The sequence below is a fragment of the Microdochium trichocladiopsis genome (genome assembly GCF_020744255.1).
Source record: "Microdochium trichocladiopsis strain MPI-CAGE-CH-0230 chromosome Unknown B0I36scaffold_8, whole genome shotgun sequence".
In the NCBI taxonomy this organism is placed as follows: Eukaryota; Fungi; Ascomycota; class Sordariomycetes; order Xylariales; family Microdochiaceae; genus Microdochium; species Microdochium trichocladiopsis.
In genome coordinates this window covers 2,124,530-2,144,053 of record NW_025763551.1, presented here as the reverse complement: position 1 = coordinate 2,144,053, position 19,524 = coordinate 2,124,530, and the positions used below count along the sequence as shown (strand labels likewise).

At 58.3% G+C, this 19,524-nt stretch overlaps 6 protein-coding genes across 6 annotated transcripts; 2 read left to right on the top strand and 4 right to left on the bottom strand.

Annotated features, from left to right (window-relative positions):
* Positions 1 to 495: 495 nt before the first annotated feature.
* Positions 496 to 1,794, top strand: B0I36DRAFT_273185 (uncharacterized protein; the record flags this gene model as incomplete). The annotated part of the gene is made up of 2 exons (XM_046151322.1): positions 496 to 1,152; positions 1,189 to 1,794. 2 exons carry the CDS (start codon positions 496 to 498, stop codon positions 1,324 to 1,326), a joined length of 795 nt encoding a protein of 264 aa, XP_046009556.1. The 3' UTR covers positions 1,327 to 1,794.
* Positions 1,795 to 4,985: 3,191 nt separating this feature from the next.
* B0I36DRAFT_330427 (uncharacterized protein) lies at positions 4,986 to 5,945 on the bottom strand. Its single transcript, XM_046154841.1, has one exon. It carries the CDS (start codon positions 5,679 to 5,681, stop codon positions 5,052 to 5,054), a length of 630 nt encoding a protein of 209 aa, XP_046009555.1. The 5' UTR covers positions 5,682 to 5,945; the 3' UTR covers positions 4,986 to 5,051.
* A 530-nt stretch (positions 5,946 to 6,475) lies between these two features.
* Positions 6,476 to 9,014, bottom strand: B0I36DRAFT_248992 (uncharacterized protein; the record flags this gene model as incomplete). The annotated part of the gene is made up of 5 exons (XM_046150432.1): positions 6,476 to 6,952; positions 7,058 to 7,702; positions 7,781 to 8,423; positions 8,492 to 8,598; positions 8,676 to 9,014. 5 exons carry the CDS (start codon positions 9,012 to 9,014, stop codon positions 6,476 to 6,478), a joined length of 2,211 nt encoding a protein of 736 aa, XP_046009554.1.
* Positions 9,015 to 10,063: 1,049 nt separating this feature from the next.
* B0I36DRAFT_330423 (Acetokinase family-domain-containing protein) lies at positions 10,064 to 11,921 on the bottom strand. The gene is made up of 2 exons (XM_046154840.1): positions 10,892 to 11,921; positions 10,064 to 10,776 (listed from the first exon to the last, which is right to left on the bottom strand). Exons 1-2 carry the CDS (start codon positions 11,770 to 11,772, stop codon positions 10,284 to 10,286), a joined length of 1,374 nt encoding a protein of 457 aa, XP_046009553.1. The 5' UTR covers positions 11,773 to 11,921; the 3' UTR covers positions 10,064 to 10,283.
* An 883-nt stretch (positions 11,922 to 12,804) lies between these two features.
* On the bottom strand, positions 12,805 to 14,209 carry B0I36DRAFT_248549 (uncharacterized protein; the record flags this gene model as incomplete). The annotated part of the gene is made up of 4 exons (XM_046150396.1): positions 12,805 to 13,007; positions 13,081 to 13,713; positions 13,800 to 13,924; positions 14,001 to 14,209. The coding sequence occupies 4 exons, from the start codon at positions 14,207 to 14,209 to the stop codon at positions 12,805 to 12,807; spliced, it is 1,170 nt and encodes a 389-aa protein (XP_046009552.1).
* A 2,741-nt stretch (positions 14,210 to 16,950) lies between these two features.
* Positions 16,951 to 19,383, top strand: B0I36DRAFT_376128 (inorganic phosphate transporter; the record flags this gene model as incomplete). Its single annotated transcript, XM_046160425.1, has 6 exons — positions 16,951 to 17,040; positions 17,138 to 17,226; positions 17,312 to 17,576; positions 17,638 to 17,659; positions 17,747 to 18,290; positions 18,354 to 19,383. The coding sequence occupies 6 exons, from the start codon at positions 16,951 to 16,953 to the stop codon at positions 19,381 to 19,383; spliced, it is 2,040 nt and encodes a 679-aa protein (XP_046009551.1).
* Positions 19,384 to 19,524: the final 141 nt, after the last annotated feature.

Below are 19,524 nucleotides of genomic sequence, written 5' to 3'. Positions count from 1 at the left end.
AACGTCGCTCCCCCAGCTAGCCTCACTCGCTCTGCCACCCGCCGACCTACCTGCAAGGCCCACAACCAGCACCACTAGGATTTGGACCCTTCACTCGCCCTGCTGTACTGCTTGCTCAACTCGCTGCGAGTCGTCCTGACAATTCGGCAATCAACTGTTGCACATAGTCGACCCTCGCCAGTATCTATTCCGAGGGCTCTTTTAATCCAGCTGGTCACTCGTGCATACCAATTGTCAATACGAGTCTCGTTTTCTCAACGTGACAAAACGAATCCGCGCGTATGCAAATTGTGCCTGTTGCACATTTCTAGCATCGCCCCTGTTCGGCCGTCTCCACCATCCGGTCCAGCCGTGTGCTCAAAGCTCCCTCGCTGGAGGTCCAAGCACTACCACCACAAAGGTTCTCTTTTCTTCTTCCTGTGACGACACACAGTCACCTTCACTCTCACCGACTCGCACTCTGATTCCTACCACCTGAGGAATCAGTCTGCCAACATGCAAGCCCGTGACGCTACCGGCCGCCAAGTGTCGCTGCTCAATGATGACAGCTTCGCTCAGCGCCCGTCCTACACCAGCCGCTATCTCTCCGTCGCTGACAGGTCTCCCCTTCTGCGCACTCCTGAACTTCTCCGTTCAGACTCGTACGATTCTACCACCAGCGGCTACGACGCAATCTCGCCACTAACTCCCGGACTCTACGACTACACTCCCAGGCCCCTTTACGACGATTACATGGCCGAGAAGACGGCCGGCCTGAAGCGTCCGGCGTACGTCGAGAGCAGCCGTTCCAACTCGTACGACGAGGAAGCCACCCACACCGGTCCTGCGCCAGAGCGTGCTGGCAAGCGCTACCCGTGCCGTTACCGCGACAGCCATGGCTGCGAGAAGACTTTCACCACCTCTGGCCATGCTTCGCGGCATTCCAAGATCCACACTGCCGAGAAAGCTGTGCAGTGCACCTTTGCTGGGTGCAACAAGAAATTCACTCGCGCCGATAACATGAAGCAGCATCTCGAGACACACTTCAAGGACAAGTCGCGATCATCTGGCTCTTCCAAGTCCTCCTCTAAAACCTCATCTGCAAAACGCGCCTCTATCTCATCGAAATCCACGTCCTCTTCCCACAGCTCCTCCTCCAAGGACTCTCACGACGTCCACATGTGGGATGTGGAGGAGTACGGCCACGAGCAACAGCCACTCCCCCCCTTTGGCTCCACCTGGGACATGCGCGTTTCCCACGGCCCTCTTTCCAGCCGTCCCCATACAATGAGGACAAGCAGCGGCCTGGATGCCTTGGCTGCCATTGCGTGCCAAGAGGGCGCCTGAAGAGCTTCATGCTACGAAGCTGTCTTTCAAATCGTTCTCGTCCATTCTTGATTTCTCTCTTTCCGAGTATGGCGTTTCTGGAGTTTTACTGGCATGATGCATCGAGACGGACGCATATACACGAGGCGTCTTGGGGACCATGGCTTTCTCCAATTCAGGGGATGTTCCCCGCTGGACGACGCTCTCCATTCACGTGGCACATGAAACCATTCAGGCACTTGTGGGGTGTGCATTACTGTTGCTTGTTTGGAATGGCGCTGGGCACGGAAAACGATACCACTGCATATGATGATTTTCACTTCTGAAAAAGACCCTGGCGGCCAGAGTCATGGAACAGTGGGACCTGGCGCGCAGGGGAAGCTTGTTTTGTTTGGCAACGATGTAGTGTTAGAGATACCATTCACCTGCTTCTACACAGATAGGCAGGCGGCATTGCAAGAATCAGAAATTTTATTGTTATTATACAACTTTGCGACCACGACATCGTTGCGGTTCCTGGCATTGTGTGTGACGTCGACTACTCTTCGCTGGTGTTGTGCCGGCAACTCTAAACCTGTGTTTCATTGCGTATTTCACTTGATGCGGGATTGACGACATTCACACATCATCCACTGTACATGGATGGTGCGCCGCGCCCCGTTAGACGAATTAGTGGGACGATGAGCAAAAGATTGCTGGTCACCGACCGACACGGGCTCCCTCCCTCGCTGCATTCCAAGCCGAGTCCGGCCAGCCCCCCCTCCCCACCCATCCCCAACTCTGCGAACGGCAGGGAAGGAGGGGGGGAGGGGGACCCGGAAAAGAGGTGGAGAACAGAGTGAAGGGAAAGAGGGAGGGAGAGCGGGCCCTAAAAATTAATAGGCTCCATGACTCGAGCGGTTCCTGTCGGTGTCTCGGTCGAGTCGGTAGTTGAAAATGGGGAAACCGAAGGGGGGAGAGAGAGAGAGAGAGAGAGAGAGAGAGGGAGGGGCAGGCGCTGGGTGGAGAGGCCGTGATCCGTGGTTACCTTATGGTTACCATTTGTTACGTGGGTGGTGAGTAAGGTCAGTAAGTATTTCTTTTGTGGAGACCCTGCGAGGAGCCCATCAGCACGACCAGCACCACCACCAGCAAAAGCTAGCGATAGCGAGGTGTGGATGGGAAAAGCTTTTCAATAGTGCGACGACCCCTCTTTCGGGGGGAGCTTTGCACAGGCTCAGCTCATTCAGAATAGGAGGGAAAATTGGGGGAGCAAAGGAAATGCTACCACATCACGGGTCGAAAGGGAATCCTGACGTGGGTGGAGAGAGCATTGCTGGTTCGAAAGGGTTCCAGCACACAAAGTAATCACTAAAAATGTCTTGCCCTGAGTCCCTGGGGTATGTGCGTTCCGGTGTTCCTAATGTCTCTGGCGAGTGGTCTGGACCCTGTGGTGTCCGTGCAAGGGTCTGTGAGGGGGTCCGCCGTCGGCCGTCCAAATTTGATGACTCGGATCGGACAGAGGAATGACGATGGACATCGCAACGGGCCAAGCCGGTGAGGTACCATTTCCTCATCTCGTCATCGTGTTGCGCCTGGGACTTTGGAAGTGTAGAAAGCGTATATGCGCATTGCGGGTGCGATGCCGGATGGTGCGGAAGTAGTTGGGTCCATCTCACGACGGGCGACATCCGTTCTTGGGCGCGATGACGGCGTTCCCCGAGCGAAGCCACCTGCGACCGCAGAATGGAGTGGTGTTAGCTACCTTTGTGTGTAGCGCTGTCTCATCAGTTGCGGGCATCGGGGCATCTTTCGAGCTGCATCCCCAAGATGGTCGTGCTCGGAACGGATGAGAAGGCACGTGTAGACCTGTTGACAAGTCGGAATAGATTGCCATGGGACACGACGGGCGAGGCCATCTCATTTCGTGCCGCCTCTGCTGGCTCAAAACGAACGAGCTGTGAGCACTTGCCATGTGGTGCGGGACCCTGCGATGCAGGGTCCCTCCCTCCCGGCTGCACAGCCACCACGCCCAGAGCTTCAAGAGCTTGGAGCACCCGGGAGCTTTGGAGACCCTGAGCTGGAGCAGAGAGGGTCGGCGCCACGGAGCCGCCCGTCCCTGGCTGCTCACAAGACTGTCCTCAGCTCGGGTAGCACGACAGGAAAGACCAGACGCAACAGAACAGGGTCTGCATGGGCGCTAGCGATGTGCAAGTACTGACGCGGGACGAGACCAGGGAAAACCCGCAGGTTGTACGCCCCACGGAGCAGAAGGAGCGGAAAAGTGTGTGTGCTGGGTGAATGCGACGCGCCTGTTTGTGTGTGCATCATCTGTGTGCGATAGTCATGGCACGCGTGATTTGACACGCCCAGCGCACCCCTTTGTTGGTGTAGCCAGGCTCTCCAGTCGCATAGTAATCTGTCGAAACCAGTCGAAGCTCTCGTTGCTGCCTGGCCCCTGGCACACCGAGCCGGCCGGCCCATGCGGCAGCCTGTGCGCGGTGTTTTGTTTCCCACCGAAGCAACGCAAACTTGGGTGTGGTGGTCTCCCAGGCCCGTTGTCCGTGGATGGGTGGGACGGGGTGTGATGGCTGGCGTGTTGCTGACTGCGCTGCGGAATGCCACGACATGACTGCTGTTCTCTTGGTGCCTTGCGCTAGGGAGCCGTCTGAACTCTCTTGCGAGGGACCAACAGGGACGAGGCTGCCGAGGCTTTGCAGTTTCCCAAGGTCGGTCCCTGACGATCACCGGGGTCTCTGACTGGTCCGTGACAGCGGGGGCCGGGAGGTGGGGCTGCCCTTGCGCAGGCAGGTGGGGTCCGACTGTCGGGCGTGCAGGCTTTGCATTGGCTGCCTGAGGACCCTTCTTCGCCAGCCTGTGTCAGTCAGCACTTGTCGGCGTCGTCGTGTTTCGAGCGCTGCCGAAGGCGCTCCTGATCTGCACTGCGCTTGTGCACAAAGACATCCATCATCACCTGACCCTGCCTGCTCCAACTCGGCTCATGCCATGTCCTGTTGCTTTCGAGGGACATGCGCACTACGTAGGTGCAGTAGCGCCTGGGAGGGGCCCTGCCTGGGGGTCTCAGAGCCTGCCTGCCATGCGCCATGCATCACGCCCATCGTAATGTTGCACAAGGATCCGCCCTTTCGTGGCCTCGTCTCGTCTCGTCCTGGTCTTGCCTGGGGGCTTGGTCAGTCCAGCCACGCGGTGGCCCGGGCGAGCTGCCGTCGGCTGGTTTCTTTTCCTGGCCTGGCCTGCTCTGTGCCTGCAAACCACGTCATTGCCCACCGAGGACCCCGATCTCGATCGACAGCCAGGGTTGGCGAGCCTGGAGGATTGCCCGTGCAGCCGACAGGCATGGGTTGATGGACCCAGGTGGTGTATATACAACAACGACAACAACTTGACATGGTCAGACACATTACGCAGTAGAGTGGCTTGCAGGAGCAGAACCCGCCCTGCCAGCCCAGACCCTGGACCAGCTGTCGTGTTGCAAACCTGTTACCTAACGCACAGGCGCCTCAGACTCTGAAGCTGCTGCATAGCATCGCGCTTGGCCAAACTCAAATCTCCAAACGACAAGCACAGCACGTCAGCACAAACCACCACCACCAGCGACCTCAACCTCAACCAGTCGTCTCCCCGCCAAATCCGCAACGTTGCCTGGACCCTGGACACGCACGCCCTGCCATGGCGCCGCCAAAAAAAAAAAAAAAACACAAAACACCAGCCACAGTGCCAGCATCGTCTTCCCGCCCAACATGCCATCATTCGCTCCCCATCCTCCTCAGCCCCAGGTCCACTCCCCTTAGCCAGCACGCCTTGCGCTTCAGCCACCCCTCCATCGCCGGCGCCAGCCGTCCATCCTCGAACCCGCCCTCGAGCACCCCGACTGGCACAACCACCTTGTCCCGCATTGAACTGGACCCGGCCGGGCAGAACAGCAGCAGCCTCGTCCCGCATGTCCGGCAGAACTGCATCCGGCCTTCGACATCATCTCCATACGTGCTGAGCTGGTCTTCCAGTGGAACACCCTTCTGCTTCCCCCCGATTTCGGAACCGGAGCCGGCCCCAGTGTCATCATTGCCATCGCCGTCCTGTTGTACCGCTGCTCCCTCCGGCCCGGCCGCCACCTCCACCGTCAGGTCCGCGACCCGGAACGTCGCGTTGTGCGCAAACGCAGACCCCGAGAAGCGCTGGCAGTCGAGGCAGTGGCACAGGTACGCCGCCAGCGGCGCCCCCTCGGCAGGGTCGATGGTGAATGTGAGTGCGCCGCAGATGCACCGGCCCTTGAAAGGCCCATTCATCACGGTGGTGGCTGTGGCGGCAGCGGCAGCGGCGGACGGGTCTTGTGCTGCTGTTGCTGCTTCCTTTTCGCGGGCGGCGTTGCTGGCCATGATGGCTGGGGTTTTGTGCTGCTGTGCGCTTCTACCACCTGTGATGATGTTGGCAAGGAGGCCGACACGGATGGTGTCGCTGGTTGTGTCACTCTCCCGTGGACCGATCAAGATGTATAGCTTATCTCGAGCCGTGATGGATCGCCCTGTTGGCCAGGTGCACGATCACGGGCGACTTCTGATATCTGTCTGTCTGTCTGCAGAGCAGTTACGACTTCAGCGAGTTCGGGAGAGTACAAGCCTGCGACTCATCTACACCTCTGGCGGCAGCACAACCTAGCCTCCAGTTTTTATATCCCTCGTCAGCCCACCCTATTCTCCCCCAAACCCCCTCCTCCTTGCACCCCGCTCCGCCAGCCAGAAGGAAAGAGTCGTCGTCGTGACCAGCACAGCGAGGAACAGGCGTAGTTATTCACGACTCTCCGCGTGCATGCACGTCGTGAACCCACCCTTTTGGAAGCCAACTCCTGCCCTTGATGATCAAGTGCGGTGTATATTTGCATTGCGTGTGGCTTCCCGCATCGCAGATCACCAGGCAGCAACATAAGGCAGCAGCACCAACCAGCGACTGGACAACCTTATTTCCTTTTCGGGCATGTGTCGACCATTCACAGGTGTCCACCTGTGAGCGGGGATCCACACGCCTCCACAAGACATCTAGAGCTTATCGGCAAGCCTGCGTTGGAGAGCTTACGATGCTGGAAGCGCTATTCACTGACAGTGTGACTCTCGTAAGCATTGCTATATTACTGATTGTTGTTGGTGGTGGTGAGGCCGTAATGACTCGCAAGTCATCAGAACCCACCAGTCCCTTGCACTCGCTTGATCGCCCCCGTGAAGCCCTTCAACCAACTGAACTTGCCCGGGTCGACCCCCATCACGCCGTCAGCCTGCTTGCCCTCGGCGTCCCTCCATATGCCGTCCTCCTGGCTCAGCGCGCCATACCTATGCGTGTTCTGGTTCCGTCTCAGCCCGTCGATCCATGCCGCGCACACAGACTCGCTCTCGAGCATGATGTTGACCTCCTGGCTGTGATACCAGCTCTGCGTGTCCTGGTTGCCCGAGCCGACAATGGCAATCGACTCGTCCACAATCATGAGCTTGATGTGGCACGAGCGCTTCTTCTTTTCCGCGGGGATCGGCGCGACCTGGTCCTTGGCCGTGTACCAGTGGTAGTGCAGTCGCTTGCGCGCCTCGGGCGTGGACAAACGCCCATACAGATGTGCGGCCACCATCTCGTTGTGTCCTCCTTGCATGGGGAGGAGCTCGCCCTTGAGGTGAAGAGGTGTCTAATTAGCCGATACGCTCTCTACACAGCCGGCCTCGACAGAACAAGTCGGCTCCAGGCAGATAGATCAAAGGGTCCAAAAACTTACAGCATCATTATACCCCAAGCAAATGTAAGCATACACGTCGATGCCCCTCTCGCACGCCTCAATAATTGCGGGCACTAGAGGTTCCGCGTTGAGTGTGGGGCTCTGGATGAAGACGTTCTTCTTCGCATTGCGCAGCGCAGATAGCCAAGCTGCATTCTGTGGGTTCGACACCGAGTCGTGGTTCGGCGGGCCGTAGGGTGCCCGGTTCACCAGGGCAATCGGGAAGGGCTGTGAAGCAGGGTGCAATATATATGGTGTCATTGCGCCATCATCGTCAATGCTGTCCGTGTTGCCATGGTTGCCAGTCGTGGCGCCCGAAGTTGGAGGAGGAGTGCCCTTGAAGCCTTTATTTACCGTGTGGTTCAGATGCCGCGTCACGGCCTCCAGCTGGCTCTCTCCGGGCTTTGCACTTACGGCGGCTTGTACCCGAGCTACCTCTCCCGCGATATCGTCGTCATAGTGCGGATCCTCATGGGTGTGCTCGGCTAGGCGAGTGGCATCTCTGGCACCGGGAGTCGTGATTTGCAGCTGTGCCACGGCGAGATTATCTGCATCGGGATGCTGCTGCAATCCCTGCTGGTGAGAGGATGCGTTTCTTGAGTTTGCTGGCGTTGTTGTTGCGCCAGTGGAAGATGATATTTCTGCCTCGCCAGTGGTGGCTCTCCGGGCACCAACTACAGGGTTCTTCCCGGTGTGCTCGTCGACCAGCTCGGCTGGGCTGACGATATTGTCGGCGCCGATCCCATATGGCGCTTCCCGCTTCGGAAATCTTAATGGACCAGCATGCCTGAATTCATCAGGACTGGGTTCGGCTGCCAGGCCATTGGGTGTCGAGAGTGCCGCCTGGCACGATCCGGCGCTCAGCATGGGCAATGTCGGGCTCAGCTTCTTGTGCCACGAGAGCAGAGCCATGTCATACAAGCCGTCCACGATAGGACCCTCGACATGGACCATCATCTCGAGATTGTCGTTGTCCTGGATATTGTTACTCTGCACGATGCCAATCTTCCGGTCCACGACCATGAACTTCGAATGGAACGTGCCCAGCGGGATCAGATGTATATTGCGGATTTCGAGGTCGACATGGGGGATCTCGTGCGCCGCAGGCAAGTCGACGGCTTTGCCTGTATACTCCTTTTCCTGGACAACATAATGCGAGTCGAGCAGCTGTTTGGGGCTGCCGCGGTCATAAATGATCTTCATGGTCAGCCTCGTGCCGCGCTGACCTGCTCTGCGGGAAGCCTCTCTGATCGCGTCTGTGATGAATCGAGAGGCCGTACTCGCTTGCCAGAAATTCGTGGCCAAAATGACTTCCTTCTCGGCCCGCACGATCAGGTTCGACATGTGTCTAACGATATCTGGGATGCTGTTGATCAAGTCAATAAACAAGACACCACGATCAGAGAGATTCTAACCTTTACCGGGCTGGCTTACACCGAGACTACGACGAGAGGCACCGTGCCGCTGGTGCCCAGAAGCGATGGGCTCGCCATGCCTGCTGCAGGATCATGGTTCAGAGAACACAGTGCGTCGTGGTACATCTATGAAGCAAGAAGTGAGCAGTCGGTTCATCTTAGAAACCCTAGGCGATCTCGTTAAAAGGGAATTCCCGGCTTACCCTCAAGAAGAGATCACTTGGCCTAGTCTCACCCCATTGACCACATTTGAATGCCACGTCGAGCTGATCCTGTGACAATCTCTCCTCGTTATCGCTGGCCTTGTCATGTGTTGCGGCAGAAGCATGAGATGCCTGCTGCGTCTGCGGAATGTGGCTGGACTTGCTCTTCGCAAGCAATATTTTCCATGCCTCGCCCGGGGTCAGACTAGGGTCCTCGGCGAGCAGATCCGATACGCTCTCTCCGGACTGGCACAAGGCAGCGAGGCTGTCACTGATTGCTAGTCCCTTGGTGACACGTTCGGGCCCAGCATAACCGGAGTCTTTGCGAACGTGTGGCATGTCTGCAGCGGTGGAAGGATCTGCTGTGGTAGTCGATGTCTCTGGAGCTGTTGGTCCTGATGGACTGGTTGTATTCGTGCCACTTTCAGTCGTGGCAGCAGCGGCAGCAACAGCTGCAGAGTGCTGGTCAGGAACCCGCTTTATGGCGTAGGCGTTGTAAGGGAACTCGACGGCGGCCTGGTACAAGATACTTCCGAGTTTGGGTAGGCCGGTTTGGTCTGCGGGATGTTCTGGCTGTGCTGGAGGTGCCGGTGGTGTTGGCATTTTGGGTCACCTCTGCTTTCTATGCTTAACTGGGTATCTTGCTGACAAAAGAGCACTTCAGGATATCTTGGTGGTAAAGCTCAAGGTTTGAGCTGGTGCTGATCAACCCAGGCTGAGCTGATTGCTTTGACAGTGACGTTGAACACTGGATGTTCCGTGGCCAAGGCTCTGACCGTGAGCAAACAGGAAGAATGAACAAGACGGTGCGAGAGGGCAATTTCGGCAGACGGCACGACCAGAAGCAGGAGCAAGAAGAGCCAGAAGGGCGCGAGCAGGAGGCCGCGCCAGCACCGCCGTCATGGCCGAGGTCTATGTCTGTGCCCAGCCGGCTGCTGGGCATTCCTGGCGGTTCCGTGACAGCCGCTTGGGCCCGCCTTGTGGCGTATGCATGGCTCTCAAGGTGTGAGGTCTGGAAGGCCGGCGAGGTCCTCGCACAACGGCATCCCAGTAGTAATCACGACTTGGCTCTGCCTTTTGGAGCGTCAAGTAGGGGATGGTGCCGTGTAGCCGAACCCAGGCACACGGCGAGGCCCCTGGTGTCTGCTGGACGAAAGAGGCAGCCTATGCCTACCTTAGGTATGCCTGTGGCTAGCCGGGACAGGGACCAGAGCCAGAAAGCTTGGCCGTGCCTTTGACGTCAGGCAGGACAGCCAGTCATGGGAGGAGCGACGTTGGCCGGGTCGAAGTGGAAAGCTTGTTTGGCCCGCTAGCGGGGAGGGGCGGCGCTGGAGAACGCGTGGCTTCCTGCACAAAACCTGCATCACCACCACTAATTACCACCTTGGCACGCATCCATGTCGTGGACACTCAAAGGTCCGGACCATTGTTGCCGGGGACATGGCCACTCTTGTTTTTATTGCGGGCAAGCATGGGGCGAGGGGAGATGTGTAGTATCGTGACAGACAAACGCTCTGGTCGACATGGCATACGCTGACGAACACCAAGAACACCTCGCCTCCTCTGAGCAAGCCTCGTTTCCCCAGACACGTCGCTGCTGCTGAGAGGTCACCGCCAAAGCTCCTCCATTGCAGCACACTGCTTGGCCATCTGCAGCTGCTCGTCCGTCATGCAAATCAGCGTCCTGTGCGTCCTCCCCTCACCACGCCCAATCTCCACAACCACGTCCTTGCCGTCCACCTCGGCCTCGTTCCTCTTGCCGTCGATCCTGAATCCCAGGCACGCCGCCCTCTCCACGACTTCCCTCCTCAGCCTCGCGCTCTTCTCCCCAATCCCTCCCGCAAACACCAGCGCGTCCACCTCGCCGCGCAGCGCCACATAGTACGAGCCCACGAACCCACAGACCCGGTCCACAAACAGGTCAAACGCGAGCCGGTGCCGCGGGTCCTCGCTCGACGCAATCTCCCCAAAGTTGGTCGTCCCCGTCAGGGCCTTCCACCCGCTCTCCTTGTTCAGGATCTCCTCGGCCCGCGAGATGTGCAGTTCCCCGGTCGACGAAGGCGACATCTTGCCAACGTCACTGGCATAGTGGAAGACGAGGCTGTGCAGATTTCCCCAGTCAGCGTTGAACAGCGCTCAGTGCATGTTAATTGTTGTTGACCACATGAACAAGGCCAAAAATGAGTAAATGCGCAAGGTACCACGGCAGAACATACCTAGGATCAACACTCCCACTCCTCGTAGCGCCCGGCAGTCCCGCCAGCGGCGTCAACCCCATCGAGGTGTCAAGGCTCTTGCCCTTGCGTACCGCACACGCGCTCGCGCCACTGCCCAGGTGCAGCGCAATGATGCTCGTCTCGCCCACCGGCTTGCCAAGAAACTCGGCCACGGACTCGGTGATGAACTGGTAGCTGATCCCGTGGAACCCGTACTTCCGAAGCCCGTTGTTCTTCGCAATCTCCGGCTTAATCGGGTAGGTGCTGATGTGCGTGGGGATGGTCGCGTGGAACTGCGAGTCAAAGCACGCAACGTTGGTCGCACGCGGGAGCAGCAGCCGTTGCTGGCTCTTCCCCTCCTCATCCTTCTCATCGCTATTCCCAACCTTGCTCCCCTGGTCGCCCGTCCCGCTCATGCACAGCTTGACAATGGCCAGGGCGCTGCTGTTGTGCAGGGGCGCCAGGTCCGTGAGCTCCTCGAGGTGGTGGTACGTGTCGGCCGTGATGGTCTGCGGGGCCGTGTAGTCGCCGCCGTGCACCACTCGGTGGCAGGCAATGTCAATGTCCGCGGCCGAGCCAATCTCGGCGAGCTGCTCGTCCTGCACCAGCGTGTCCAGCAGGTACCTGAAGGCATCTTGCTGGTTCTGGATGCCCTTGCCGGTACTGTCCTTGCTGTTGCCACCATTGCTCACTTCTTTATCCTTGAAGACGTTTGTGGCGCCCCGTGTATACTTGACGGCGCATGGCGGCGAGGTGAGCCCGCTGAGCTGGATCTCGGCTAGTTGTGTTGGGACGCTGGTCGTGCCTTGTGCTGCCGAAAACACGGAGACCTTGACGGAGCTCGAGCCCGCATTGATGGAGAGAATGACCTTTTTGGCCATGGCTAGGAGTCGAAAAGGTGGAATATGGGACTGGAGATTCTTCAATGCCCCAGGCTGAGTATGACGGGCCCAGGACTGACAGCCGATTTCTCTGCCAAGTGTAAGGAAAAAGTGCACCTTGGACTCCAATGCTCAGTACGGGGTGTGCAGTGCAGCAAACAAACTTTTAGTTCGGTCATTGATTATAATCGGATCACCCGGTGGTCTGGGTGACCCCACCCGAGCATGTTTGGCTCATCGGCCGACAATGACGTTGATGCAAGAGCTGCGTCAAGTAACTTGGAGGAGCTCGCCGAGCTCGCTAAGCCTTGCGGCAAGTGGGCCGATCGGAAAGCGCCGAGCGGCCCCACATTAGAGCTTCCCGGCCGGTCCAAAATCGACCCATTTGAGCCCGGTCTCTGCTACCATCTGCTGCCTGCTTTCTACAATGGCATCGTGTGCGTGTAAACGCAGAAGCTATCCCAAATGACCTGCTCTCAGTACCATGGAGTGCGTCACCCTTGGCTGAGCACGAGATCCGGCCTCGTACCGCGGAGACGACTTTGGTCGTAATGCCCAGGGTTCTTCTTTGTCTCACTATGCTGAACGATTCCTCTCGGTGTGTTCCCTTGTTTGGTCCTTCTCCGCGGTATTCTTAGTGAGTGTCGCTCAAATTACCCACTGTAAGTCAAGCCCGTAAACTCACTTCATTACTGAAGGCAGTATTGATCGGCCCGGAGACAAGCACCAGGGTCAGCCTGCGATTGAGCAACAGCGAAAGATGAACCTGATACGCGGGTGTTGAGACGGTACACAAGCTCGGATACTCGATATAGCGAGGGCTTACTTCAGCTAATCACTGCCATGATATAGAACCGCAGCCAATCGTTTGAAGAGAGCGCTCTGATCTGGTCGGGCCGATTACCAGCAATTCCGCCCTTTTCATGGTAGCAGTCATGTGTGCTGTACGAAGGCTGTACTTTTGACCACAGTGATTCTGCCACCGATGGCTGTCTCTGGTTGGATTTGGTTGATATTGCTCGTGCAGCGCCGTCAAGGTGGGATCTGATCGTCGTCGACCTCTGGCACCGGGAGCATTTGCGAATAGTACAGCTCGCTGCTGCCCAGATCGTACGGTATGTTGGAGGGCATCTCGGGCGACGGCAGCTCGAAGCGGTTCTGGGGATACGCGACGCCTCGAAACTCGCTGTCCGTGCTGTGGGCTATGATCCAAGCCTCGATAAATCTTCGATAATCTAAACGGGCAATTATCCGTCAGTGCTTTCATAACTTGAGAGAGAGGACAAGAGGAGGCGATCCCGCCCGCACCTTCCGACCGGCTGAACTGTATCCCCAGATACCGGATGTCGGGCCCGCCGCTCGTGGGCGATGTCACTGATCCTACAGACCGTTGCCGAGCCCTGATCAGGCCGCCTAGGGATCGACTCGAGCCTTCTGGAGCACTCCCGCGCCGCCCACGCACAGCCAGACGCAGCGACCGGCGTCGGTCATCGCGGGACTTGACTTCGCCCTCGAAGTGCTCGACAAAATATTCCTTGTAGCGCCGGTCCCTGTCTACGCGGTTCGCGAATACGGTGAGCGAGTGGGCCGAGCTGTACTGGTCGGCCCAGAGCTTGAGGCGTTGCACTGTTCCAATTCCCTTGACGCTACCAAAAGAATCTGTCCGGCCGTGGGTGTCTGTCCAGACAACATCAACGTCGAAGCAGTCGACCAAGTCCTTCCTCCTCAGATCTCCCTGGAACTGAAAAGATGCCTCGACCGAGGTAAACTCGTACTTGACTTCGATCGGCTGGTCGAGTAACACCTCGCCGTCCTCGTTGGTATATCGAACACGCTGCCTGGTGCGGAAGGTGACAAACTGTTCCAGCTCGAAGGGATTGGCAAATTGCCGGTGCCTGGCATGAAGAGTGTGGGGTATGGTGTCGGCCGGCAATGGAGGTACTTTTCGTTTTTGTGTGCGCGTTAGAGAGAAATCGTCCTGAGCCAAGTCGCTTGCGGCTTCCTTCCGAACAGGGTCGTGTACTCACGAAAGTGCTCGAGCCGTTCCATCTGGTAACTGCACTGCCATAAGACGCGACGCTCCTCGTTGCCCACCACTTCCCACGGGCCGAGATAGATGGTCTTCTCCTCGGCCGTGCCCTCGAACAAGACTCTGTGGTGATCATCGTGTGAGCGGACCATCCCGTAACGGTACAAGGTGAACCTAAGAACCACAGGGTGCGGCTTACATTGTTGCTTGGTAGCCTGGTGGTCCCAGATCAAGGGGCCGCAACGCCTCGACGAGCTGATCATAGTCGCTGGAGAGTGCCGAAACGGAGTCCGGGGTGGTGTATTGGGATTCGTGCGAGGAGAACGTGGGAGGATATGTCCCGTACGAGGGCGGGCGCGTGATTGAGGTAGAAGCATACGACGATGCCGAGGACGAGGATGCGGCCATGGCCGCGGGGCTCACAGAGGAGCAGCTGCTAGGTAGTCCCCGCGTCAACTCGGAAGGCCAGACGGGCCTTGACTGGCTGCACTAGCACGAAATCAGCAGCAGTTGTGGATGACGTGTCGCGATGCAGACTCTCAGTGCTGTGGCGAGGTCTGGCATGGCCGACGCGAGGGCACAAACTCTCGGGAACTTGTCGTCGAAGCTGGTGAAAGGCGATGGTGGTTTGGTAACCACGGCGGGTTCGCCCGTGGTCCTGCAGAAAGGTGATGGGGGAGCCGTGTGGTCTAGATCTTGGGTGAGCCTTGCGAAGAGGGTTATGAGCCCATGAAGTGTGCCTCGGGAGAAGGACGAGGCAGCTCTGATGTCAGTTACCACGAAGAGGAAATCGGAAAGGCGTGGGGGGTGGTCAATGGACGGCCCGGCCCCCGTTGGCGACGAGAATGCCAGCCCGCAATACCGCACAGTGAAGCGAGACGTATGGCGGGGAACCTGGGATGCATGCAGGCCAGACCGGGTCCCAAATCACCAACACAACAAGCCTGGCTGGCTGTCCTGTGTGAAGGAACGGACCGGATGGCTGCGCTGCGCTTTCAGGGCTCCGTTCAGCCCGGTCGGGGGTCGTCGTCCCCGGAACGGCGACAATTCGATGCACCTGTCCAAATGCACGCTATTGTTGGCGGTTTGATTACCTAGACCCGACCCCTCTACACAGTCTGCCGCTTATCATAGTCCACACAGTAAGTATGTCATTGTCACTTGCGCGAGCTCGCACGACTTCACCACGCCTGGCTTCACAGCCTCCACAGAAGATATACTCTCTTTTCATCCGACACTGCGGCAATCAGGACAAATAACACCAGCCGGAGGTGGCGGCTCCAGAGAACGTGCCCCGTCGACGAGGCGTGCTGGAGATGACGGGCATGCAGGAGTGCCCAGGCTGGCCGGTTGGAGTCCGCAGACCGTAGGGCAGCAGGAGCCAGCACGGAGGGCACATGGAGTCAACGGCGGACTGTCACAGGGCCGTTGAGGACGAGGCCAAGCTGCGGTGGCGCCGTCAGCCCTTCCAAGGTTGAGCCGATGGATTGGCGCTTGGTCGTAGGCCGCGGAGGGACAGTGCGGCGCATACTGTACGGGCAAGCCCTGCTCAAAGCTAGGCTTCGACAGCTGTGGTTTCAGGGACCAGTGCCCAATCAGGGCCCTGCATCTGCCCACGTTGTCGGGCCCTTTGCTGCGGATCGCTCCCGGCCTGCTGGGGTCCTCGAGAATTAACACATGGGGTCCCGCCTTTTTATCGTCTGGAACCCTGCCAACCAACACTGGCACCACGATGGCCTCGTGCTCTGCATACTTTGTTCTTGCGATACTCACTCGGCGTTCTGAGGCCGCGATGTCGCCTGCGCGGTGCACATGGGGACCAGTGCGATCCCGCCTGCCTGCCTGCTGCGTGCAACATTGTCACACTCGAACGACTTGTAACTGGCGAGATCCTGACAGTGCCCCCACCCCCACATCATATCTGAGTGGATGCTCGTCCCAGCTGGATGGGTGAGGCGAGAGTTGTCGATGGCGAGCAGTTGCCATTCGCCTATGCGGCAGGTCGCCCGGAGCTCACCTGTGGCTCATCGCGTTGATGCCTGTGGTTTCTGTTCCGCAATGGGTCTGGATGACGATAAGCCGTGGCGCCCGCGTCCTGCCTGGCCAAAGTATTCCCTTGATCTGCCGGGCTTGCAAGAGCTCATGCTCGTCGTATCTTTGCCGCGACAGCTCACTGGTCTACGTAACTCGAGCACAGCTGGTGATCTTTTGCCATGGGACGCGCCTATCCACCTTGAGACGTGTGTCGGCGCCGGGGGACCCAGCTGCCAACCCTCCCTGGCACCTTGGCCTCAATATTGCAGGTTTGGAGCCCATCCCACCGGCCTGATTCATTACAGCACCCGAAAGCGATCTCTCTGCCTGCCGTGACCGAGCTGAACAAGTCTGGACGGTGGCCAAGCCCTTGCACAGTGGCGCAAGTGTGCCTGCCCAGACAAACCCACTTTGGCCGCTGCTCAGGTATTAGTTGGCGGACGTGCCCGTCCGCGCCTGCCCCGACCAGATTGTCCCCGTGGTCTGCTATTTCCAAGCAACAATTCTCGCCCTCCTCACAACTCCCGACTATTCGCAAGAGACGCACTCCTAGAAAGGGCGGTCTTGAAAACGGACAGCATCCAAAGCCACGCCGGCTCAACGTCAACGGCCCCAAGGTTCTCGTCTTGCAGATCCAATGCCCCAGACAGACAGCACGGCCAAGCGGGGACCACCAGCACAGCAGCAGCAAAGAAAGTGACGCTCTGTTGCGCTCCACCTGACCTTGAAGACTGCGAGAACAGCGGGTGACCGAGCCCGAAGCAGCATAATCAATCCCTTTGCTTGTTTTGTAGAAACTTCCCAACGCGGCTGCAATCAACCATCCATCGGGTCGTCATCTGCTCTCGCAGAACTCACGCACGTTCTGTGCAAGGTGAACCTCTCGGCCGGGTGCATGTTCGACAGGGACCTGGTCTCCATTTCCCAGCGTCGCATTCCCTGCTCCACCACTTACAGCGCTGACAGCGTAGCCTCGAAAGCCGTCTTTGGTCAGCCTCTCCGCTGCACAACACTGCACAGAGCACACTGCACAGAGCACGCCTCCTCGAGCAACGCCCGTCCCCCTCTCGCCACTCGCGTGCGCTGCCGCATGCCCCGTGAGCACTGCGGCCGTCATGGATGATGGCGTCTTCGAGGCAGAGAAACGTCGCAACCGTGGCTTTCTCGGCTTCGACAGCGCAGCTCTCTCTGCCAGGGACGCTCAGGTGCGTCTTCTTCGTTCCAGATTTCTGTTGCCCTCCCGAATTCGGACGCAGCGCAGACCCTTGCAGTTGCTGACACGGGACCTCTCCTCCGCCATAGGATCGTCGCCAGCTTCGCTACGAGCTCGATCTGAACTCCTGGAACCTTCGCATCTGGGGCGTAGCTGCGTCGGGGTTCCTGACCGACTCGTAAGTCCTCTGGCTGCTCTTGTGCACATTCTCGAGCTCATCCTTTGGGCCCGGCGCTTGTCTTCGAGACTGACCCACTCCACAGGTACAACCTATTCTCTACCAATGTCATCTTGGCATCCATCACATTTGTCTACTTTCCGGATCAGAGGTGGCCGGGACTCTTGATCAACCTCTTCACCCTTCTCGGCTCTGTTGTCGGCCAGCTTCTCTTTGGCTTTCTCGCCGATTTCTACGGCCGCACCAAACTGTACGGCATTGAGCTCATCCTTGTCATTGTCTCCACCATTGGTGTAGCCACCAGCAGTCATGGCGTTGGCGACCTCTCGTTCCTCGGACTTTTCATCTGGGTTAGTCGCGCTGTCTGCTCTTACTGCGTGGATCTCATGTGCTGATAATCTTGAACTCCAGTGGCGCTTCGTTATGGGCATAGGTACGTAGTGACCCACCAATCCACGCAGCGGCAGGATGCTTTGCGCCGTCAAGTATTCCTGACTGACACCTGAATTCACTTGCACAGGAATCGGAGCAGAATACCCATTGTCGGCAGTCATCACATCCGAATGGTCAAGCTCGCAATCACGGGCGACGATGCTGTCATCCGTCTTCCTCATGCAACCATGTGGCCAGGCACTCGCACAGCTGGTGGGGCTCTGGGTTCTCCTGGGGCGTAACAGCACTCACAAAATCTACGACATGCAATGTGGTCTCAATGATCTGTACGAGGATGAATGCAGGCAAGTCGTTGACGGGATCTGGCGCATCGTCATCGGATCTGGTGCGATTCCCGCTCTGCTGGCCATCATCTTTCGCTTCTTCCTCTACGACTGCGGCCTGTACAGTCTCGAGGTCAAGAACAAGCCCAGTCGGGCCTTGAGAGACACTCAGAGAGTGTATGGCTCTCTTCCCAGCAACTCCATCGGTCTCTCGTCACCCACGGGGACCAATCAGCAGCGATCGCCCATGCCGATGCCTGTCCAGTTCTCGCGGGAGGATTTGTACAACTTTCTCATCCGCGACGGCAATTGGCTTTATCTGCTTGGTACCAGCATGACGTGGTTCATGTGAGTGGAGGAGGCCTGACCCCGGGACTCGTGTCTCTCCTGGCGCTGACCCTTTTCTCCCAGTCTTGATGTCGGCTTCTATGGCTTTTCCCTGGACAACCGCGGCACCTTGGCGGATATGTGGGCCACGACGAAAGCCGTTCCAATTACAGACGCCTTGTCCTGCTGGGAATCATCGCTTCCAGGAGGCAACTCGACGGTGCCAGGATGGGCTCTGACCGGCCTGCCTGCATGGGCGACTGATGCGACGAAGCCATGCCAGACCATCTACGATGTCTTGCTCGAGCAGGCACAGCAGTACTTACTGACAGTCTCGATCCCCTCGATCGCCGGGAGCGCCTGCTTCGTCTTCTTTGCCAACCGCATCCCCCGCAAGCAATGGCTCACGGGATCCTTCTTCGTCCTGGCCGCCCTCTTCGTCATCACGGGTGGTGTCTACTACGGCGTGGCGCACACGCCCGGCGCGCCGGCGACCATAGTCTTTGTCTGCGTCTGCCACTTTGCCTTCAACTTTGGCGCCAACACGCTCACCTTTATCATCCCGGCCGAGATCTTCCCGACTGCCTACCGGTGCACATGCCACGGCATCTCGGCCGCGGCCGGCAAGATTGGCAGCCTGGTTGCCGTGCTCGTCGTGTACGGCATCAACACGGGATACAAGAGCGACACCAGGCAAGGGTTGGTGTTTGTGCTGTTCGGTTCCGTGCTGCTCCTCGGAGCGTTGTACTCGTGGGCGTACCTCCCAAACATTGAGCGCAGGGTCGATACGGGCAACGGGCACAGCTACCTCGAGACCAAGACGCTCGAGGAGCTCGGTGGAGGCCGGGAGCAGGCCCGGCTCGAGGGGGACATCATTACCGTCAAGGACAAAGTCCGCGAGCTGCGACGGCGCCGACGAGAGCGCAAGAACCATGAGCGCTCCAGTCGTGATGGCGAGGAGCACGGACACGGACACGGACATGATGATCAGGATATTACGGCTGGCCCAGCCGGCGATGGTGGTCAACGCCGCTTCCGTGAGCCGCAGTCAAGAACAATACCATTGTCCGAGCTGCCGGTGCCAGAATCCACATACGACCCTCCAGGGAGGTAGTGGTCGCCAGCGTATACGTAGATAAATGGCCCCTTTCAAGTCTCAATCTGACTACCATGCAAGAATGTTTAGATCCCATAACCCGAGCCAAGACCGGCATTAAACCTCTTTTCTCCATCCCCATCCCGTCTAGATGCTCCG

Bases quoted from the DNA above. Each gene is read 5' to 3' on its own strand.
- B0I36DRAFT_330423 (XM_046154840.1), bottom strand. From the start codon at position 11,772: ATGGCCAAAAAGGTCATTCTCTCCATCAATGCGGGCTCGAGCTCCGTC. The intron at 10,777-10,891 runs GTATGTTCTGCC...AAATCTGCACAG, and splicing joins AGTGGGAGTGTTGATCCTAG to CCTCGTCTTCCACTATGCCA.
- B0I36DRAFT_330427 (XM_046154841.1), bottom strand. From the start codon at position 5,681: ATGGCCAGCAACGCCGCCCGCGAAAAGGAAGCAGCAACAGCAGCACAA.